The sequence below is a fragment of the Amphiprion ocellaris genome, chromosome 14, assembly GCF_022539595.1.
Source record: "Amphiprion ocellaris isolate individual 3 ecotype Okinawa chromosome 14, ASM2253959v1, whole genome shotgun sequence".
NCBI lineage: Eukaryota > Metazoa > Chordata > Actinopteri > Pomacentridae > Amphiprion > Amphiprion ocellaris.
This window is the reverse complement of record NC_072779.1, coordinates 18,483,450-18,506,060: the sequence shown is the minus strand read 5'-3', so window position 1 is coordinate 18,506,060 and position 22,611 is coordinate 18,483,450. Positions and strand designations below refer to the sequence as shown.

The following is a 22,611-nucleotide window of genomic DNA, read 5'->3' as shown; positions in this document are numbered from 1 at the left end:
CGCCTCCCACATGATCCCAGCGCCTCCCTCCCTCACCCCTGCAGTCACCCCTGATCAACATTTTTCACATTGTTAATCACTTATGTCAGCTTCTGGCAATTATAGACAATTAATCATGTGTGATTCACTGTGTCTCTCCGTCAGCAGCGTGCTCTACGCTGTGTGAGCGAAAACGACGGAGGTGAAACAGCCTTTATTAAGTAGGCAGCAGCGCCAGGGAGTGAACTCCCCAATGATAAGCAGCATGTTGCAGTGCTTTGGCTAACATTTCCTTGAGGCGAGCGATAAAGGCCAGGTGGAGATTAAATTACATTAATTCTTTCGCCAGGAGCCCCGACCCAGAATGACTTACAAGACAAGGAGGATGAGCTGTAGTGAAACTACTGCCAAAGCACTGAAAAATGAATTTACCATCAGTGTCACAACACAGTGTGGTCCCAGCCTGTCGTGTACTGTCAACAATCTGAAACACACACACACACACACACACACACACACACACACACACACACACACACACACACACACACACACACACACACACACACACACACACACACACACACACACACACACACACACAATAGGCTGCACTGACTCCAGTGGTAATTTAAAATGCAAACTGTTTACTCAGAGTTTTCGCAGAAGCATAAACAGATGAAGGTGTTTTTTCCATCGTGTTTTATTTTCATCTGCTTCCATCCAAAAATTATGAACAGCCAAAGCAACAGTTTTTGAAAAACAACAATCTACACACCCACACTTCACACCCAGTCTGGCAAACATTGATATGCAAACATGATCAGTATCAGCCAGTCTGTTACCAAGAATACTGTAACCTTGCCTCTGATACTGTAATGCATTTATTCTCTCTACTGTGAGCTTGTGAGGTTCATTGGTGAAACAGGACAGAGGAAAGTGTAGTTCAGTAAAAACTCTGACTTCAACGTTTTGTGAAGATGTGCTTCGTGCAGCAGTTGTTGGTGCTTGTGAGCCTCATAGGTAACTGCATTTCTACTTGTTTTTCATGATTTTTCAAAGCCAATTTCAATTTCATCACTGAAACCTGATGAACTTGTTTTTTTTTATAGGATGTGTTGAACTGATCACAGTCACGACTTCGCAAAAATATGTCAATGTCACAAGAGGTCAAAGTGCTCTGCTCCAGTGTTCATTTGTTTCCACTGAGGCGGCGACCACCAGTCTCACCATCCAGTGGGATTTTGTTTCTTCTTCCGCTATGACTTCTCAACAGGTAGATACACACTGCTGCTCAGGTCAGAGCTGTGCTCCTAACTGACCTCAAACGTGTCTAAACTCTACCATTATGAGATGATAGATATTAGCTTCAGATCTGGTGACTTCCTTCACTTCCAAAAACATTATCACTGTATTTTAAATTCAATTTCTTGAGCACAAATGCGACCCTTTTGCCTTTAGGTTTAGCTGAAGCCGAGAAGCTCAGAGTGTTTTCAGAGATAATACTACAAAGACACAAGTGATTTTGTGTATATTTCAAGTTTTCAAAAAGTGAAATGTTGTCGCCTTAATTATTGAAAAGCAGCTCTCCAGTTGGATTGGGATTTTGGATGATGAATGTTCCTGCATTTGAAATTACTCATAGAAAAGTCAACTTCATTACAAAGAACATTCACCAAAAACACATGCTTGTGCATATCTACACACACAGATTAGCTCCCTTTCTTTAGTTTGCTGTATTTTCTCAGCAGAGACACACCTCACTGAGATAACAAAGCCTGTGACTGAGATTGAGAAGTGACAAATCTCCATTCTGGCAAAGCTAATTTAACCTACTGACACGGCCTTATGAATCAATGTTTAATTCACTAAATGGAAATCACCATCCACTGAGGCACTACAGGTTTTATTTCTCCAAATGTTTGGATTTATCACACAAATAAGCTGCGGGACAGTGAAGTTTTTGCTGTCATGTATTTGTTAGCAGTGCTATTGTGTGAGATCTGATGTGTCGCCATTTTTCTTTCAGATCTGTTTCTCTCAGTCAGGAAAGGCTGTCATTACAAATTCTTACAATGGCAGGATTAAGTTTCCGTCTGATCCTGCAACCACCAAGAACGCCTCGATAATAATCAGTAACATGCAGCCGTCAGATGCTGGAGTCTACACCTGCGAGGTTCACAACTTCCCTGATGTGGAAGGACAGTCTCAGGCCAATATCATCGTGAATGTCCTCGGTGAGTTTTGTTAACTTTCAAGAGAGATGCTTGTTGGCTATTCTGTGTGTCTACATTATATTAAAGTCAGAGAAGGACACTACCACTATTACGACTTTCTCCAAGTCATGCAGGATGTGTACACTTTCACACAGTCATGATATCAGGACTCAAACACACTGTAGCTGTGAACAATGGCATGTAGATTTCGTGCTATCTGACCACACCCGTCAGCAGTACGCTTTCAATGTTTGTATTGTGGGAAAAAGCGGGAGTAGCTGATCGTTCACAGTAGAAGTGGGTCTGGGTGTAATCAGGAGAGCAACATGAGCTGCTGATGTTGTTTCGACAATTTCTGATACAAAAAAAAAGAAAAATAACACATTTGAACTTCGTGTTGGTGCTTCGGTCCTTCTCCTGCTCAGAAAGAAGGTGTTGCTGCCTGGCTGGAAAAAGAGCACCCAGGCACTCTATCAGTCTCTTTGACATTTCAGAATTAACAGCCACTTATTGATTTTGAATTGTGATTTCAGTGAAATATTCCCTTGGTCACGATTTCTGAGCTTTCTGTATCCATCGTCAGAGACTTTATATTAACAAACCTATTAAAATAGTGGCCCTGAATAGTGTGAATAGGGAATTGCTTTCAGTTCGAATCCTCTCATTCACTGAGTTACCAGGACAACCTTGCAGGCCTCAGCATCCTCAGTAGTTTCCATGGTTACTGCAGCAGTCTCCTCATTGTCAGTGTTGGAAATTAAAGGAGGACTGTGACTGCATCCTTGTACTGCATACAGAGTATATATACGCATCTGCTGCATGCTAACCACATGTGTTGCCTTACCTGGGCCTTTCCTGGGGACACTTTCTACATACTGAATGTGATGCAGACCATGAATATGTATGGCTCCTCTCATGCTGATTAAACTGGGATCAGGGATGATTTTAATTATCACTTATTGTTGCATGTAATTATGATAATATTTTAAAGCGTCTGAGTGGAGCATCATAAATTACAAATATGTGCATAAACTCTACTGCCCGCAGTATGATCAATATCTGGGAAACACAATTGCTATCAAATATAAAGTTGCCATGCAGTTTTAAACTGCTGGAGCTCAGTGATCGGTGAGCAGAAATAAACAGTAGAAATTGTGTCTCAGCTCAGCAGCAGAGTTGTAAGTCCACACCCAACATGTCCTCACGATTACTAACGGAGGGACACATGACGTCATGTTTGATTAAAAACTAGATTTGCTATTTCAACAAACTGAAATCTGGAAAGCAGATTTGATACGCAAGGCCTACAGATTTATTCATGTTATATTACATATCCACTTTAATATGTCCTTTTCGTTTGTTTTAAATAAGCAAATTATTGATTGAACTAATCTCTGCCAGAAAGGCTGCATGAGCTTGTTGGTTTTGCAAAGACTGCCCAGTGGGAAATGAGTAAATCAAACTTGTCACACTGAAAGTTGCCCACATGAATGAGAGACAGGATCGTGCCCTTAACCTCACAATATTTGCATCCTATATTCTGTAACAAGTGTGTCCAAAGTGTATCAGCACAGTGACAGCAGCTCATCCAGGCAGAGCAGAGACACCCGCATGATGGAGATCTGCACTTTAGTTGACGTGTCTGGCTGGTGATTTGCTCACTCAGATTAGAATCCACCAATGAGGTGTTGGACAGGCGCTCACAGTGGTGGAAGCTGATTATTGATGGCACCTGGAGAGAGAAAGAGACAGAAACAGGAAAGAAAATATTCACACAGTGCCTCAGACTGGACTATATCTCAATAAAGTGCACAGAATATATCGTAAAGTACTGGCAGAAAGACCATTGAGAGGTATCACGACTTTGCTATTTCTGTTTTATTCTAATTTATGCTGTAAGAACTGTCAGAAAGAGAGATGTGTTCAGTAAATTTATTTGACAGATACTGATACTAGTTAACTAGTTAATCTTCATGCTAAAGCTTTACATATATTAAACTCATTGTGTAGATTAAAGCAATTCTTCCCAACTCGTTTGAGTGAGAGAGTGAAAAAAATCTAACTGAAAAAAAATCTAATAACATTGAAAAAACAAGAAAACAATCGGAGAGCACAGTGCTCCACCAAGACTGCTCAGTTGTTGTATAATTTCCAATGGATAAGTCCCGAAAAGTCTGCAGCGGTCGATTTGTAGTAGGATCACAATCATGTGATCGTCAGCAGGCAGCTGATGTCTCACAATGATACAGAAATCTTTAGCAAATGGATCCAGACTATAAGCTGCATCACTGCCAAAATCTAATCAGTGCTCTTTGTATCACGTCTGACCTTCCCTGAAAATTTCATCCAAATCCATTAGTCCGCTTTTGAGTAATGTTGTACACAGACAGACAGACAAACCGAATTTAAAAAGCCCATCGTCACATAACTCCGCCGTGTTCCTTGGCGTAGTAATAAACAGACAATAAAGACATCTTTTTTTGTTTTTCAATGTGTTACAATTTGTTCACACACTTGTTTTGGGTCAAGCTGTGCCAAAATCAGAATATACATCAAGATGCTAAGTATCTGAATTAGATTTATGTGCAATGTAAAGTTTGAAAACAGACTCCACCACCTTCCGTAACCAAACTTGATAGAGAAGCTCATCACTTCACTTTGAAGCTTCTGCTGAATAACTTTGGAAAATGTCAATAATTTCAACTATGCATTGTAATAATGTCAAGTCGATTTATTACACAGGATGTAAAGTTACCCAATAAAAACCTTTCATCCTCCTTGTGATGTTTTAGAGAAGCCCTCTGTTCCTTACTGCGCTGTCCATGGTGATGTGGCAACAGGTCATCTGGTCACTCTGACCTGCCACAGTGAACATGGAAGCCCAAACCCAACCTACACCTGGACCAGACTGGACCAGGCCAAGACAAGGAGGCCTGTACTGGGGAGAAGTGAGTCCTGCATGTGCACGTGAGTATTTGTGAACAATAGGACCTGTTTTTTATGAACATGAACTTTGTTTCCTCAGTGACCACAACTGGAGTACTGGAAATCAAAAACATGTCCCAGTTTGAGTTCGGAGAGTACCAGTGCAACGCTACTAATGCAGTGGGGTTTTCTACCTGCGCCATTGAGCTCAGTCCTGGTATGTTCATATGCTGGAGTGCAAATTTGTGCATTGAGTAAAATACTTATACAAAAGCTCTATTCATGAATATAAAAATGTGTTTGTATAGACACGGGAGATGGAGTGATTGCTGGCGCCGTGATCGGAGCTATGCTCGGCTGTGTCCTCATCGCCCTGGTTGTGTGGTTCATCACTCACTCAGTGAAGAAACACAAATACAAAGCTGTGAAGGCAGCAGAGGCCAACGAGATGAAGTGAGAATGTTTTTAATCCTGCTACCACACATAGTTGTGATTTAAGGGTGTGACGTCAACTCTCTGTTTGTCCACTAGGAGGAACCCTACTCAAGCCCAGGAGGCTGCAGAAAGCGTTCCCATGGCAACCACAGCCAGCAGCCAGCATGCTGAGGGAAATGAGGCACATGCTTAAAAAAGGCCCCATGAAAACAAGTGGAACAATGTCACTAATCTGAATAACAGAATGTCCAGGCTTTGATATACATCAGCTTCATGTCTGAAGATGTTTTTTTTTTTTTTTTTATGCTCATTGTAATTCAATCACTTTGCAGCTTTTTTCATTTGCCAAATTGCTTCTTTGTGTTTTTTTCCTTCAAACCCTTGCTGGAGTGTAGATGCAGCTCTCCCTCTAACATGGTGTGAAAATGAAACCGTAGAAGGATTGTTTTTAAAGTGTGTTTCTTGTGCTTTTGTTTGTTTGTTTTGTGGTTTTTGTAGGTGGTGTGACAATCAAACCAAACCACCTTTACTCCACATGTATGCTTATTTGAATGTACTGCATGGACCTCTAGGTGACATAAAAACAGCTTTTACATATGATCAGAAGATGCAAATCATACAAACGATGATCATTGTGATAGGGTGCTAATATTGAGGATTGTGAGTAATATGCTCATTGCATGATTTAGTTTTTTGTAGTTCCTTTGTAAGACATTGTTGTATTTGAATGTAAGTTGTATATTTTTGATGATTTGTGACATACAAGCAATTTACAGATCATTATTAAATACAATATTGAGTTTTTTGACTCTCTGTTATAGTCTGTGAGATCCTAGATAAGATTTGTCATATACATTACTGTTCAAAAGTTTGGAGTCACTTAGAAATGTCCTTATTTTTGAAAGAAAATCAGTTTTGTTGTATGAAGATAACATTAAATCAATCAGAAATACAATCTAGACATTGTTAATGTGGTAAATTACTATTGTAGCTGAAAACAGCTGATTTTTAATGGAATATCTACACAGGGGTAGAGGCCCATTTCCAGCAACCATCACTCCTGTGTTCTAATGCTACATTGTGTTAGCTAATAGTGTTGAAAGGCAAATTGATGATTAGAAAACCCTTGTGCAATTATGTTAGCACATGAATAAAAGTGTGAATTTTCATGGAAAACATGAAATTGTCTGGGTGACCCCAAATTTTTGAACGGTAGTGTATGTATGACTAGCTTTCTTACCAAGGACTGGGAGGATCGGTCGGCATCAAGTTTTACACTGTTGAGCCACATCATTAAAACTATCGAAAGGTGAAGTGTATAGCACTGATTATATAGTTACAGTGCAGTGTTCTGCTGAGAAACTTTGGGTTCTTATATTCATGTGGATGTTACTATGATACCATCCACCTAAAAATTGTTGCAAAACAAACACACCCCTCCATGGTAACGATACTCCACGATAGCAGCAGCCTCCCCCAGCAGGACAAAGTCCCTGCTACCATACAAAAACTGCTCATGAAAGAGAGCCCAGAATGTTGACTTGCCTCCTAAACTTGAAAGACCCCACTCTGACTGAGCATCTGCAGGAAGCAGCAGAATAAGGCCACTCCAGAGAGACTCCACAACCCACATGACCCGAAGGATTTTCTGACGTCCCAGCGTCATACACCACAGGACATCACCAACAGTCCTGTGCTCATGGCCCAATCACTCGGGGAAATACACAATACTAGGCAGTATTAGGTTGTAATGTTGTGGCTGATCTGTATGTTTAAGGCTATGCCCTGTGGTTAACTCAAGAGTGGAATAAAAAAGAGTCAGCCCTGCAGAACACTATATAATATGATCACACTCATATAGAGCACCAGCAACACTGTCTTGTCGTTAGCTTTGAACATTCTAACTTCATGTACAGATTCTTCTTTTACATGTTAAGAATAGATTCTTCTGTACATGTACGCTATATTGCCAAAAGTATTTGCTCTCCCATCCAAATAATCAGAATCAGGTGTTCCAATCACTTCCATGGCCACAGGTGTATAAAATCAAGCACCTAGGCTGCAGACTGCTTTTACAAACCTTTGTGAAAGAATGAGTGGCTCTCAGGAGCTCAGTGAATTCCAGCGTGGAACTGTGATAGGATGCCACCTGTGCAACAAATCCAGTCATAACATTTCCTCGCTCCTAAATATTCCACAGTCAACTGTCAGCTGTATTATAAGAAAGTGGAAGTGTGTGGGAATGACAGCAACTCAGCCACCAAGTGGTAGGCCACGTAAACTGATGGAGTGGGGTCAGTGGATGCTGAGGCGCATAGTGCCAAGAGGTCGCCAACTTTCTGCAGAGTCAATCGCTACAGACCTTCAAACTTCATGTGGCCTTCAGATTAGCTCAAGAACAGTGCTTCAGCAGAGAGCTTCATGGAATGGGTTTCCATGGCCGAGCAGCTGCATCCAAGCCATGCATCACCAAGTGCAATGCAAAGCGTGGGATGCAGTGGTGTAAAGCACGCCACCACTGGACTCTAGAGCAGTGGAGACGCATTCTCTGGAGTGATGAATCACGCTTCTCCATCTGGCAATCTGATGGACCAGTCTGGGTTTGGCGGTTGCCAGGAGAACCATACATGTCAGACTGCATTGTGCCAAGTGTAAAGTTTGGTGGAGGGGGGATTATGGTGTGGGCTTGTTTTTCAGGAGCTGGGCTTGGCCCCTTAGTTCCAGTGAAAGGAACTCTGAATGCTTCAGCATACCAAGACATTTTGGACAATTCCATGCTCCCAACTTTGTGGGAACAGTTTGGAGCTGGCCCCTTCCTCTTCCAACATGACTGTGCACCAGTGCACAAAGCAAGGTTCATAAAGACATGGATGACAGAGTCTGGTGTGGATGAACTTGACTGGCCTGCACAGAGTCCTGACCTCAACCTGATAGAACACCTTTGGGATGAATTAGAGCGGAGACTGAGAGCCAGACCTTCTGGTCCAACATCAGTGTGTGACCTCACAAATGTGCTTCTGGAAGAATGGTCAAAAATTCCCATAAACACACTCCTAAACCTTGTGGACAGCCTTCCCAGAAGAGTTGAAGCTGTTATAGCTGCAAAGGGTGGACCGACGTCATATTGAACTCTATGGATTAGGAATGGGATGTCACTTACATTCATATGCGAGTCAAGGCAGGTGAGCGAATACTTTTGGCAATATAGTGTATATCCATTCTGTTCTAAGGGGGAAATGTAAAAACCAGAAATCACTGAGCCATCGGCTTGATCACCACCTTTATTCGCATCTGCAGATGAAATATGAGCATTTTGTAGAGTCATGCCAACAATATTTATTTTCTCATTAGAAAAAGCAAATATTACACAGCTCCTTCTTTAACCCAGCAGTACATTTAAACCTGACTGTGCTGCCTGTGCCAAAGCTAGTAACCATAAATTGATGACTGTTTGGCAAATGTGACAGCAGCACAGACACCTCCAATATGCTTCCTTTAACTGGGAAATATTAAAGAGCAGCTGCTGGACATCTTTATGGAGTCAAACAGGAAGTCTACAACCCCACCTCATGATTAGACCTTAGCTTAAAAAAAAATCCAATGTAATTTGCTTGAATTATTCATTTTCTGTCAACACTGCTATACTGTGCAACAGCCACAGCAGAAATCACACAGAAGGTTTTTAGGGGGGATGTCTGATCAAATTTAGAGACAGTTCACACTTAGCAAGTCATCCTCTGTCTGAAGTTTAATTTTAGTGCTTTTGGTGCAATCCTATTCTTGCATACATCATTACAGGTGATTGTACAAGCTCAAGAAGAGCAAGCTTTTTAAGGAGGTAGACTCCAGGCTATCCCAGCTGACTTAGGGTGAAGGCAGAGAACACCCTGGACAGGTCACCAGTTTATCACAGGGCTACATATAGAGACAGACAAACACACTCACATTCACACTTAGGGGCAATTTTAGAATTATCAATTAACCTGATGGTGTTTTTGGAAACCTATATTATAGGTAGACTGATAAGGCAGAGAAGTGAAGGGACCTTCATGTTCAGGACAGAGCCTGCAGACCCAGACAGCGAGCAGTGTTGATGACGTCGTCTCTGGTCAGATAACATCCACAGATCTGCCTCAAGCCGGTGAAAGACTCCCTTCCATGCAAGACACGCCAGTTGTCTACAAAAATCACCTGAGGAAGAAGAGAACAGGATAAAAAGCTTAGACCTCTAAACCTGTAAATGAATTATTTAACTGAAAAACTGCAGACTGATTTCTGGACTAGTCTGAATTCTAACATCTAACAGCAGTTGATTGGAGGTGAATTCTCTTACTTTCCCTGGAGTCAGTTTCACCCACAGCTCGTTCTCTGGACGCCTCAGTTCTGCCGTCAGCTCTCGATGAGCCACATACCATCTCTGAACTGTGTCATGGGGGATTGTGTTTAACACTCCTCGGTCATAGTTGTTGTACCTATGAGAAAAAAGATACCACAGTGTTGCTGTTTAGGTTTAAAACATTTATTCATCATTTAACAACTAAACAAAGCAGCAATAAAGTAACTAATTTAAGCTATTACGTTTTCCAACCAAACTTTAGTGAGGACAAGTCAGCTAGCAGGGAACATTCACACTTCATCGAACATTACCTACAAGTTTTATCAATTTTTTAAAGTAACTGTGTTCATCCAGTATGGGAAAATATGCAAAGAATGTTTTAATGACATTTATCTTTTTAATAATGTTGCTTTAAGTTTAAAAGTGAACTTGGACACAATGTTTAAACTGCAGTATTTAGAGGATGTTTTCAGAAAGTTGTCAGGGCTACAGATTACGTTACATGATAAAAAAGAAAGAACATTCTCAAACATACATTGATATTTGTTAATAAATCAAACATTATTTTGACTTCAGTATTCTGAGGGTAGGCTGGCAACCTGTCCATGGTGTCCCCTGCCTTTGCCCTGAGTTGGCTGGGATAGACCCCCCCCCCCCCCCATGACCCTACAGAGTACTAAGCGGTGTACAGATAATGAATGGATACATATATATATACATATCTTTAATTTGAAGAGCACTTTCAGCATGTATCCATCAGTGTTTGTAGGCTATTTATTATGTCATGTAACCAGTCAGACTGTGCTGTGGGCAGCACATTGATCAGACAGAGGTGGCTGCATCAGAGCCAAAGTTGTGCATTTTTAAATGTATTTTTATTCAATATTAGGAGTAATAAAAGAAAAATGCTCAGTATCAGATCTGATAATCAGCCAAGTTTTTAGTTTTTTTTTTGTGCACAAAGTGTAATTTAAGCACCAGCTTACCGCATCAGGTAAACTTCATTGTTCCAAGGATAGACGTTGAGCACGGGGCCAATGCCCGTTATGTGGTTCCGATGGCCCTCGGTTTCTTCGATGTACTCGTGCCTGATGGGTACAGTAGCAAGCAGCTCAAAGTTTTCAGGCGACTTCTGCCGCAGTTTTTCTGCAGCATAGAACCCATCCACAAGTAGTGTCCTTCCCCCAGATCCCTCATGCTTCAGACAGTGGAAAACCTGGATTCTGCAACAACAATTCATAAGTTACAAAATGCAGTCTGCTGATTAGTCAGTGCAACTATAACATTGTTTGTGGGAAAACACAGTGCTGCTTTGCTTTTTAAGTAGTGATTTATTTAGTGATCTACCAACATTACCTTCGCTAGCATTACAGCAGAGCTATTTTGAAATCCCATATGAGCCGGTCTGTGCAGCACCTACCCACATGGTTCCTGAAAGTATGAGGTGTCAGTGTGACGGTCCAAGGCCAGCTGGCTGTAAGCAGAGTCTCCTCTGGAAAAATCTGAAGTAAAGCACCACATTCTGCCATACGTTGTCTCTCTGGGGAGTAACACACACACAAATGAATAGAATAAATTTACAAAGCTGAACATCTTTTACATTGTAACTGAATGTGAATCACTGATGCACAATATTTCCATCATTTTTTTTTTTGTAATTTTTGATGACGAATGCCATTTAGAAACACCTAATACCTGATAAGACTGACCCTCTTGGTAACTTCCTCTGTGGCCTCCACTGTAGCAGGAACATCGTCCACAAACGCGATCCCATACTGAAGATAGTGCTGAAGAAACTTCTTCAGCTCATCATCGCTGCTCATAAACTTGTTGTACTTGGCTGACGGCATGTCTGCCTTTTTATAGATGTCTGAGTTCCAAAGAATGCGCGGCTGTACAGCGCTCTGCTTCTTTACTTCATAGCTGTTCTCAGCTAACCAGCTGAGGCTGTATTTTGACAAGTGACCATCAGGCCCTGAAGCACAGACATGAAAAAATAGTGTTACTGGCTACAATTAATGTAATGTGCATTAAACAGTTTAGTACTCTAGCTCATTTTGATCTTCATGAAAAGTTAAAGCACATTTGACAGCAATTCAACTTCCATGATATTGTCAGTTTCATAATATATTTATTGTTTTATGGTAGCTTAACACACTCCTAATATGTGGAAAATTTGCAAGATTGGCAAGTAAAGCTGGAATGCCCAAACTAACCAACTGTCACTATTTGGCAGTTTTGATTGGTAACAATTGACTTTGTAGTATAGTTAAATACAGAGTAACTTTGTCATTCTATGTCTAGGAGTAACATTTGCATGACTAAATAAATGCATGTTCAATTGAACTGCCAAAAGACACAGAAAACCTGCAGGAGAATATTAGAAAAGCACAGAATATTTACAAAATATAAAGACATCAGGGGCAAGTGTGAAAACCTCAATTGCGTGCAACATTTTCCGGAACCTGCTGCAGCATTGCAAGAAAGATGAACTGACTTTGTCTCAGTTATACAAAATCACCACAGTGCTATGAACAGAAACATGCATTGAAGATTCCCTTTCAAACTGCAGTCCATCAGATACTACAGAGACAACAGAACAGCCCATACATCTTCTTTATGCCCTGTTTGCATGCAGCAAATTTGTAGCTGGGCTCTGATGTGCCCGTACCATTATTATTTATGGTGGCCATTCCTTCATTGTGGTTAAGCATTTCTCCCTGTGACGACCAGCGTTCATGGATGGAACATTCACTCCCAGACTCAGCTGACCTTGAATCTGCTCCACACTTGCCAGCAATGCCTGCAGGAACACGTGCATCATCGACAGTCCTGAGGCCTGCAGATCGCCATTCGTCACTTTATGTAAGATTCAGTGCCACTCGTGTGCATAAAAACACAGTGACAGACCATCTTTTTCACTGAAGCTGCAGGAACCCAGCAGCCCACAGGGAGGCATCAGTCTTTAGGACAGAATGGCAGCACTGAATCTAGACCCACGGAGAAAAAGCATGAACACCTCAAAGCTGCCGCACTGCACTGCTGTGGTTTTAAAAAACTCAAGTGATGCCATCTCCCTGTCCATATTTTAAAAACTAAATGATCCAGCACAATAAATATCATCCTGTTCATGTCAGGGCTGGGCCATGGGGCACAGAGATTCAAACTGTGGGGTAACATGGTGGAGGAGGTGTGAGGTCTGCACATGAAGCCGGCAGATTTAGCTGGTGAAGCTTTGCAGGCAGCATCTGGTTTCTTTTCCCCACCTGGCTGCTGTGGGACCGTTTTATTCCTCCTACTCAAAACGGAGGCAACTAAATCCCACCTGGCTTGTCCCCCCCTTTGCGTGCAGGAGCACAATAAGACCGACAGAATAAGGGATGGCTCCAGCTAGCTGATGCCTTGTGCCGGTTAGGTTAGTTTATCTCCACCTGGTGGGGCATCTCAAGGGAACAACAGAGCGAGCGATGAAGGGAATGCCGGCTCAATGTGGAGGATTAGGTGGAGTAGCAAAGGGAGTAGGAGAGGTGTTTCTACAGTGGTGGGCAGCAGGAGAGAAATCTGTGATCTTTCACGTGTTATATGCAGCACATGTTGGCATGTGAAAGCATGTGAAAAGAGAAACCGCATTTTTTTAGAACCTAATTCAAAAAAGTTGTAGCTTATAGGTCAGGCAAATCAGATTTCCAGTATCTTAGATTATTACTGTGTCTCCTGAGATCAATCAAAGACAAGATTTACAATACAGAAGTGTCAGACTTCTGAAAACTACCTTCATTTATACCCCCAATATTCGGTGGGGGCTCCTTTGCCTGAAGTACTGTATCAATGCAGCGTGGCGGGAAGGCGACCAGCCCATGGCACTGCTGCTGTGTTATTGAAGCCCATGTTAGTTTGATAGCAGACTTCAGCTCATCTGTACTTTTAGTGTTTCTCATCTTCCTCTTAACAAAACCTCATATGGTGTTTTACAGGGATCAGGTCAGGTGAGTTGGCTGGCCAATCAAGCACAGTAATATCATAGTCAGCAAACCATTTGGTCGTAGTTTTGGCTCTGAGGGAAGCTGCTAAGCCCTGCTGGAAAAGGAAATCAGCATCTCCATAAAGCTGACTTTGGACAGTCTTCTCTGTGATTGTGGATGTGTGTACTCAACTGCACTGAGAAATACATGGTATTTACGGTGCTTGAATTATTCAAACTCAAAATGAAATAATATATATAATAACGTTTTGAGATACTTCATTTCTGGTCTTCATGAGCTATAAGCCATGATCATTGGAATTAAATCAAAAAATGCCCAAAATATTTCACTTTACGTGTAGTGAGTCCACAACATATTACATTTCCCCTTTCTTAAATAAGTAATTTAAAATATTGAACTTTTTTTCAACTTTTTTACTAGATGCACTTTAATTTAATAGCACGTGTAATTTTTGAGCTTCCTTTGATTTTTTTTTTTAGCATTTATGTCTCCATAAAATACATGAAATGAGCAGCAAATATATCCTGGTCTTATCTGATTATGTGATGATATCAGTTACAGGCTGACTGTGTGTGTAAAATGTTCCCTGTTCGAACACAAAGGTTCTTTTCTTTTATGCGGTTTACAGTTTAGTCAGACAAATGTCCTACTTCTTACCTGACACCGCCCCAACCATCACCTGACAACAATGTGAATTTTTAAACAAGCAACGAGCATCATGACTGAGGGCAAAGATTAATCCAGACTTAACTCAAGATATGTAATGCATGATAACAAGTTCTGAACAGTTCTTTGCTACATCCAAACACAACTTTCTTCAGTGAGCATTGTAGTTACACGAAGAACACTTGCGCTGGATGAACAGATTATTTGCTCAAAATGTCTTTTGCCAATACAATTATTTAATATGACAGTTTCAGAGCCCTGTAAACCAACTAACACTGCTACCAGTGAAGGAAGAAGTATTCAGTATTCCTTTACTTAATACGCCAGTTCCTGCAATATGACCCCACTTTAACAAAAGTACACAAGTACTAGCAGAAAAATACAATTCAAATACTAAAACTAAAGTCCAGGTATGACTGATATATTATTACATATATCGTGATTAGATGAATAGTGAAGCATCAGTATATCAGCAGCATGTTACTGTTGTAGCTGCTGCAGGTGAAGCTGGTTTGAACCACTTAATATCCAGTTTAGAGACAGAAGATCTGGAATATGGAAAGACTGTACTATCAAAGCTGCTCAGTGACTCGGTGGTTAGCCCTGGTTTGTGTCCCAGACTTTGCATGGGATCTTTCTGCATGGAGTTTGCATGTTCTCCCTGTGCATGTGTGGGTTTTCTCCGGGTTCTCCGGCTTCCTCCCACAGTCCAAAAACACGCTGCTAAACTGTCTGTAGGTGTGAGTGTGAGTGTGCTTGTTTGTCTCTATATGTAGCCCTGTGATAGACTGATGGTCCTGCCTTCACCTTAAGTCAGCTGGGATAGACTCCACGACCCTAATGAGGATTAAGCTGTGTATAGATAATGGATGGATGGATGGTTGTATTATCCATTGTGTAAAACCTTCATTTCAAAAGCTGAAGATGAATGCAGTGGAATAGAAAATACAAGACTTCCTGGTAAAACGCAGTGCAGTGGAAGGAGAAAGTAGCAAAAATGGAAATAAAGTAAAAGCACCTCAAAATTGGCCTTTTGTACAGTACATGAGTAAATGTACTTCATTATTTTGGTTTTCTGCGAGTCCATTTGGTTTGATTTACTTTAAATAAACACAATGTATTCAATATTATCAACCACATGTGCACCAAATACTCAAATTCACCCATAAATGCATTTTTTTACGCAAAACCACCAGATTGCATAATTCTGCATGATCCACTTTAGTTGGTGTTGTGCTGATTCCTCATCAACTGTCTGGTAGACTTGTAATAGGGTCAATACATAATTGTGGGACTTTTTGTAACATAGTTGACAGGTATCATAGTTGCCATTTTTTGCTGTTTCCAAGCATAAATTCAACATGGCCGCTTATAACGAAACACCACATGGCATTTTTTCGAAAAAATATTCTTCTAAATATTATAATATACAATTGAGTAAAATTGGAAAGTTATTTATAAAGATATTGTAGTAAACTTGTTGATATACGATAAATCCACACTTACTGCACACACTACTTTATATCAAATAACTCACGAAGCCTTTGAGTCTTGCCAGTCTTTTCTTCAGGACAAAATGCCATCATGTGGAGCAGGTCATGTGATTTGTAATTAACAGGCTTCCTTGAGAGGTGTTTTGTAATGGTAACTTAGTTGAAAGTGATTTCTTGGACACAGATACAGTTTGTTATTTTCCATATAAAATTTGATATATAACCAAAAAACAAATATCTGTCAGGATTATCTCAACTTAATAAAAAGAACACAATCAAAGCAATTTTTGAATAAGCTCATTTTATTATTGTTTAGCTTATTAGAAGTTGGTTATTATTAAATTCGGACTGTTATTTAGTTGATATTTTAGTGATATCCAGTGATTTTTTTTAAATTAATAAGTGGTTGTTTCCATAATAAATAATTATGGAATTTGCAAAGACATGATCATAATGAACATTAAAAAAAAGTATATATATTTTTTAAAACTTTTAATAAAAATGTATGCAAGATACATCCCATGGACTTCAAAAGTCCCTCAATTATATATTGACCCAATAATGAGTTTATTACGGATTCATCGCTGTGCATTCACTTTGAATGAGGCAGACTCTTGACAGTCTACCTCACTGTTTTACTGCATCAGAGACTTACAGGTGAGGACCAGATGTCCATCCTCCACTGTGGTCCTGTCAGGCCGGATAGAGAGCTCGATGCTGCCGGTGTCCACGTTCCTCTGGTGGGTGTCGGAGCTGTAAGAAGCTGCAGAGCGGCAGTGGTCCCGCAGCCACACGTAGTTGAAGCGCATCGGTGTCCCTCCATAGCTCAGCTCTGGGAGGTTTACAGAGAGTTAATAACAAAGTAACGAAAACAGCCTGGGTACATAATGACGGCAAACTCACCGAGGCAGTCCTCGTGTAAGTGGAAAGTTGCAGATGTGTCTGAACGGCCGCGGATCTGCGTCCTGTGTCTCCATGACAGCTGAGCCTGTCTGCGCGCAGGACGCAGTTTTACATTTAACCTGGCAAACATCCCCGAGCGTGAACAGAGTTTGAGCTGTAAGAAGAACTTAAAGGGATGAAGCTCTAATACCCTGACAGACACCGCGCAATCGCAGACCAGAGACAGCAATCCGGCGCTCACTTTGGTACAAGCTTTGTCTGGGGAGATGCCTTTGCTGTACAGTGAAAGTCCGAGGTTAATCATTAAACATATAACTCCTCCTGTCACTGCATTAGCGCCATAAGGCTGCTTCTTCTTCTTTCCTGCAGACTTGGCTCGGTTTACTGTACTGCTGCCCCCGACTGGTGCCTTTGCTAGTTTTGCCCCCCTGTACACTGGACCATACAGATCTACAGACAGGTGACAAATTAAAGGAAAAAACTTGAACCTTTGACCCCGACATTGAAGGGATCTGGTGGCTCTGTTGTGTTATTCTATTCAGTTATTGGGGGGGTTCACTTACGAGGAAGGGTCATTGCAAATCATTACAAAGCTGTTCTGAGGGCTCACCTTTATCCTGTGATGAAACATGTCTATCTTGATCATAGACGGTATTATTATACACTTATGGGAGTGGTCTGTTCCAGATCATAATGTTCCTGTTGTGTCAAAAAAAAAGCATCACCTGCCAAAAGCTGATGATGGTTGCCCAGTTTATACACATCTGCAGCTGCTTTGATCAAAGCGCGATAACGTGGAAATGCACAGAACTTTGTCTGTCCTGCAAAAGGTGTGTCTTGGATGACTTTAACATTTCTTGTAAATCACTGTGACCAAAGAGCTGTTTGGTGTTTATAACTTAATCAAGCAAAATTACAGTGTTGTTTCCTAATTTTACGCTGATTGTGTGCACAGTGTCTAATATCCTTGTTTATATTTGGAGACTCAAAGGTAAATTATAAGATTTATGGATGGGTTTTATATGTAAACTCAAGATGCTGTCTCTTTTGCAATTACCTGATGGGTTATACTCTTTGACATATGCATTTAATGAACGATTTCAAGTCATTTTGACGCAATCTTAAATTACAGTCATAATATATGGTATGTAATTACTTTTTGCAAGTGGAGAACTGCATCATATGACTTGACCAGAAAAAAGTGCTGGATTGGTTATAATTTGGGCCACAGAGCAGATAAAACCATGCAGAGACATGATGATTATTGCCAAAGAGATAATTCCTTTATAACTTTGTGACACCTCCATCCATAAAATACGAGCGGTATCTGAATGATTTTATAAGTACGAACTCGATATAAATCATCGACAGATCTCAACCCACCAGTGTTCTCATCCACAATCATCAATGCCTCAAATGAGGCAATATAATTTGGGAGAATAATGTTTATCCTTCCAATAAAGTTCAGGAGCACCCAGAGCTTTATTAGAACACATTCTGTTATTTTTTCCGTCCCCTTGTTAAATGTCTGTATAGGTAGTTTAGAGGAAACGTACTACTTCCCTTTCTCTCTCTTTTTTAAGCACTCCAATAATCAGCAGTGTTTTAAGGATTTTTTTTTAATTTCCAGTTTTCTTAAATCCATGAATACAACCTTCCTTTTTACAGCAAGTGAAGGCAATGAATCAAGACGTGTAGTATCAAACTTTAGAACTCTACAATATCACAATATTCCCAGTTGCCATCTCTGTGCTTCCCCACTTAGTCTTGTTGTCGATTTGTATAATTTCCAAGGCATATTCGCTTTATTGTCATTGCATAGTCTTCTTCCTCTGTTGTCTCCATCCCACAGTTGCTGCCACTGAAAATTCACTCTCTTACTGATGATGCTGCAGCACTTCATCCTGCCAAGTAACACCTACACATCCGCTGTCCCTCCTTGAACTCCGCCTATAGATACCTCATCTCCAATCTCAGTACTTTCTACCTCAACGTGCTGGCGCCCATAGAAAACCTAAGCAGGTAATAAATCACCGCACAAGACACCTTTACCAAAACTCCCTTCTTCCTCCCACCACTGTGCCAACAGAACCTGGCAGATTTTGCACAAACTGTATGTCGGCTATGAGTCAAATCTCTCTCTTGTACTTGCATGCTACTGAAAATGTGGACATAAGTGCACTTACCTGTACAGGTCTGGATTTGCTGTCAGAGCCCATTAAAAGTTAAGGGATTAGTTCATCCAAGCTCCAAAAATAAATAAAGTACATGCATAAATAAATAGCACAAAGATAATCCAGCTATGTACACTTGCATCTGACATATATATCTCATTAAGGCCAAAATCGAGTCTCTTCACAGCCGACATTTGTGTCATAATAAAGAAAGTTCAGCTATGAATACAAGAAATTATGTTCCTAAAAAAAGGCAGATTTACAGTTAATCCGGCAAAACTCACATACTCTGACGTTTAGTCCTCATTGTGACTCAAGCTTGAAACCACTACATTCTCTATACTGTAAATCAATGAAACTGTTCTTCCCCCAGTTTGTATCAATATTTTCTACTACAGGTAGTCTCCCACCTTTAACACTTTGTCCCTTCCATCCAGATCAATAGTAGAATTCTTTTTAAAATAGGGAGCAAGTAAAGTGACTCAGTAAATCTACATGATAAGTTTAAACTTTTCAAGACAATAGCACTGGATTATGAAACTATACTGCCTCAAAACAAGGTGCAGAATGGCCAAACTTGTGGTTTCAGGCCAAAGTCAGTGAAACTCAAAAACAGAACTGATACATTAGGAAGCATAGGATAAACTAGTCTTAACTTAATGTAAAATTAGGCTTACAGTCAGCAACAGAGAGGAGGGTAAGCACAGAAGACAAGAAGAGTAAAGCGACTGATGAGGGACAGATCAGTTATAAGAATGAGAAATAATAACTTTCTTTTACAAAGTGCCTTCCTGAAATATACCGATATCAAATTAGAAAATAAATTTAACAAATAAATGAGATAGCAAATGCATGCAACAAAAAATGAAGTAGTTATGTCAAGTCAAAACAATGTTTTTAAATGGCACATCCAAGACAGAATTATAAATGGCATTGCAAAAGAAAGTTAGCCAGGAAAGCATGACAGTGAGTCTGCATGAACAACAGCAGGACCCTGACACTGAAACTGGCAGCTAAATGGAATTCAGCCTGCATTAGTTTGATTATCTGCATTGTTACTGGTCCTACTAAAAAGCAGATCTGCATTATACTTGCAGGTAAAAAAAAAAAAAAAAAAAAGGATCAGAGAGATTCTTAATTTCTCTAACACATCTCATCTTCTGTGGAAAAAGTCCTATAAATGCACACTCAAAAACTCAAAAACACAGATTCAGATTTTCAGGGATTCGTACGTAACAAACCTCAGGAACTGATCCTGTCAACTTGCAGGGTGAGACATCCTTATTCTGTTTCACAACTATTAAGCGTTTACCATTGAGGCCTGAATTACTCCACAATTGCAGCTTGCTATCGTGTAAAGCAGCTTCACGGTGTCTTAGCGGAGACAAAGGTGAGCTGGTGTGCTGGAGCTGCAGCTGCAGCTAGTGGGGAGTGCAGAGTGGTGAGAGAGAGGTAGGGCCTTCATAGAGACTTCACATTCTAGTGGAAGCAACAGTGTAGAGTTGCAACTACACTATTTCAAAGCAGGAAGGGGGGATTTTCATGGGGGAATATGTTTTACACTTTGACACACAGACTACTTATATGGTTGAATCTATGTCAGAGAGGGACTTAATGAATATTCAGACCTGCTCAATGTCTCCCTCTGCAGTTCCCTGTAGAAACTGTCAGGAGCTTCTACTCAGCTGGATGGAAACCATTTTCCTTGCCACCTTGACTACCAGCCTGTTTTGTTGTGCACTGTAGAGCAGAGGGGCTCCACCTGTTCCCTGCTGTACACTGGAGTATTCAACAAAGGTAATACAAAAACACTCACTGGGGACAGGAGGGATTTTTACATGTAATCAAAGTGAAGAGTGCCTCTTTGTGTAAGCCAGGCAGCCATAAATCATAGACTGTGTGTTCTCTGTCATTGAGCAGTGGATGATTGGACATTCTCTGCACTGGGCATGTCATTTTAAAAGCCATTTGTGTGTGTGTGTGTGTGTGTGTGTGTGTGTGTTTTGTGCATATTTAACTTGGCAAATCCATGAAAAGGAACAGAAACAATTTGAGGACATATGCAGATTTAGATATGTAATGATTCCATTTACTAATACTCAGTTCTTGTTGTCTGGTAAAATGAAGTGCACATATGTAGGAATAAACCGTGTGTTTTTGGGGCACTGAGCAAATTATTATTTCAAGAAAGACCATCTAATTATGGGCGTTGTCTCCCGAGTTGACCACCATGTTGCACTTCATTCATCCTACAGAAAACCCTCCACACGTGTTGCAACACTGCTGCCATTTGACTTAAATCTGCCTCCCTGAAACGCCCATGTATTCGTGATGTAATCAGATTACTCCCCCGTTGTTTGCTGTGAGGATGTTTTTAAATTAGCACACAGAGCAGCACACTGCAGCTGGCTGATGGAAAGGACATCACTGGGATCAGCTGCTGGGACCAACATCACCACGACAACGTTATTTTGATTCTTTGTAGCCTGTGAGAGGGCAGCCCTGCTGAAATGCTGCGGTAATGCTGCGTTCAGGGACCGTCTGAAACCGAGGTGTATGTGCATAGAGTCCATGGCACGATTTAATACGTCATATGAACTTGGGTTGTTCACCAGAATGCCTAATTGACGTGTTACAGATAATTGTAGCTCTTTAAATGAATGACATGCGGTTTGATTTATTTTTTAACAATATTTGGACAGTTAAGATGATCTCAGATAGTGTGGTAATTTGAACCAGATTATTAAGACAGCAGGTAACATTTTTTTTAAAAAATTACTTATCTAATAAAAATGGATCAACAATAAGCATTAAATAAGCCTTTGAGACAAATAAATTCTAAATATAATTAAGAAAAAGACAGATTTAAAAAGGAAGAAAGACAACTGAACAAAGGGTGAAAATCTTGCTGTACAACACTATACTATAAAAAACGCTTCTGATTTTCTAATTTTAAATATAGCAAGGTAAGGTTTTATTTAAAATATATACAGTTTTAATCCCTAATATTTATATTACTATGGTAAATTCAAATCATAAATAATGCCATAGGATATTATCCTTAATGTTTCTAAGATATATATATAACCATTGCAGGATTTTAATCCTTGGTATTTAAATTACATAGGAAAGTGCCCATAATAAATAACACTGTACAATATTACTCTCAATAATTAAATTACTCAAGTTCATCTCCAATGATTAATGATACTGTCGTTTTAATATTTATTAAAGTCAGGTAAATTTTAATTTTATGTTTGTTAGTTTTTTAGGGTTTTAATCCTTAATGTTTAAATCACCCCTCATCAATAAATCCCCCTCATTAATAACGCTGTGGGGTCCTAACTCCCAATAATTAAACTTCTTTTTCAACTGCAAGCACGTTGGCTGAGTGGTTGTTGCTGCAAATGTGTGAAGTCATTGTAAACAACCGGAGTGCTGTGATTTCCGAGCTTCCAGTGGGTCCGTGAAGGCCCCAGCAGCCAGCCCCTCTGAGCAGCG

At 40.4% G+C, this 22,611-nt stretch overlaps 2 protein-coding genes across 2 annotated transcripts; one reads left to right on the top strand and one right to left on the bottom strand.

Moving 5' to 3' along the window:
• Window positions 1–842: 842 nt before the first annotated feature.
• On the top strand, window positions 843–6,363 carry LOC111571984 (V-set and immunoglobulin domain-containing protein 1-like). The gene is made up of 7 exons (XM_035950595.2): window positions 843–1,002; window positions 1,092–1,255; window positions 2,009–2,216; window positions 4,988–5,143; window positions 5,221–5,337; window positions 5,429–5,573; window positions 5,652–6,363. Exons 1-7 carry the CDS (start codon window positions 960–962, stop codon window positions 5,746–5,748), a joined length of 930 nt encoding a protein of 309 aa, XP_035806488.1. The 5' UTR covers window positions 843–959; the 3' UTR covers window positions 5,749–6,363.
• A 2,455-nt stretch (window positions 6,364–8,818) lies between these two features.
• tmlhe (trimethyllysine hydroxylase, epsilon) lies at window positions 8,819–17,283 on the bottom strand. Its single transcript, XM_023275436.3, has 7 exons — window positions 16,937–17,283; window positions 16,689–16,865; window positions 11,587–11,866; window positions 11,312–11,431; window positions 10,878–11,114; window positions 9,889–10,027; window positions 8,819–9,746 (listed from the first exon to the last, which is right to left on the bottom strand). Exons 1-7 carry the CDS (start codon window positions 17,238–17,240, stop codon window positions 9,609–9,611), a joined length of 1,395 nt encoding a protein of 464 aa, XP_023131204.1. The 5' UTR covers window positions 17,241–17,283; the 3' UTR covers window positions 8,819–9,608.
• Window positions 17,284–22,611: the final 5,328 nt, after the last annotated feature.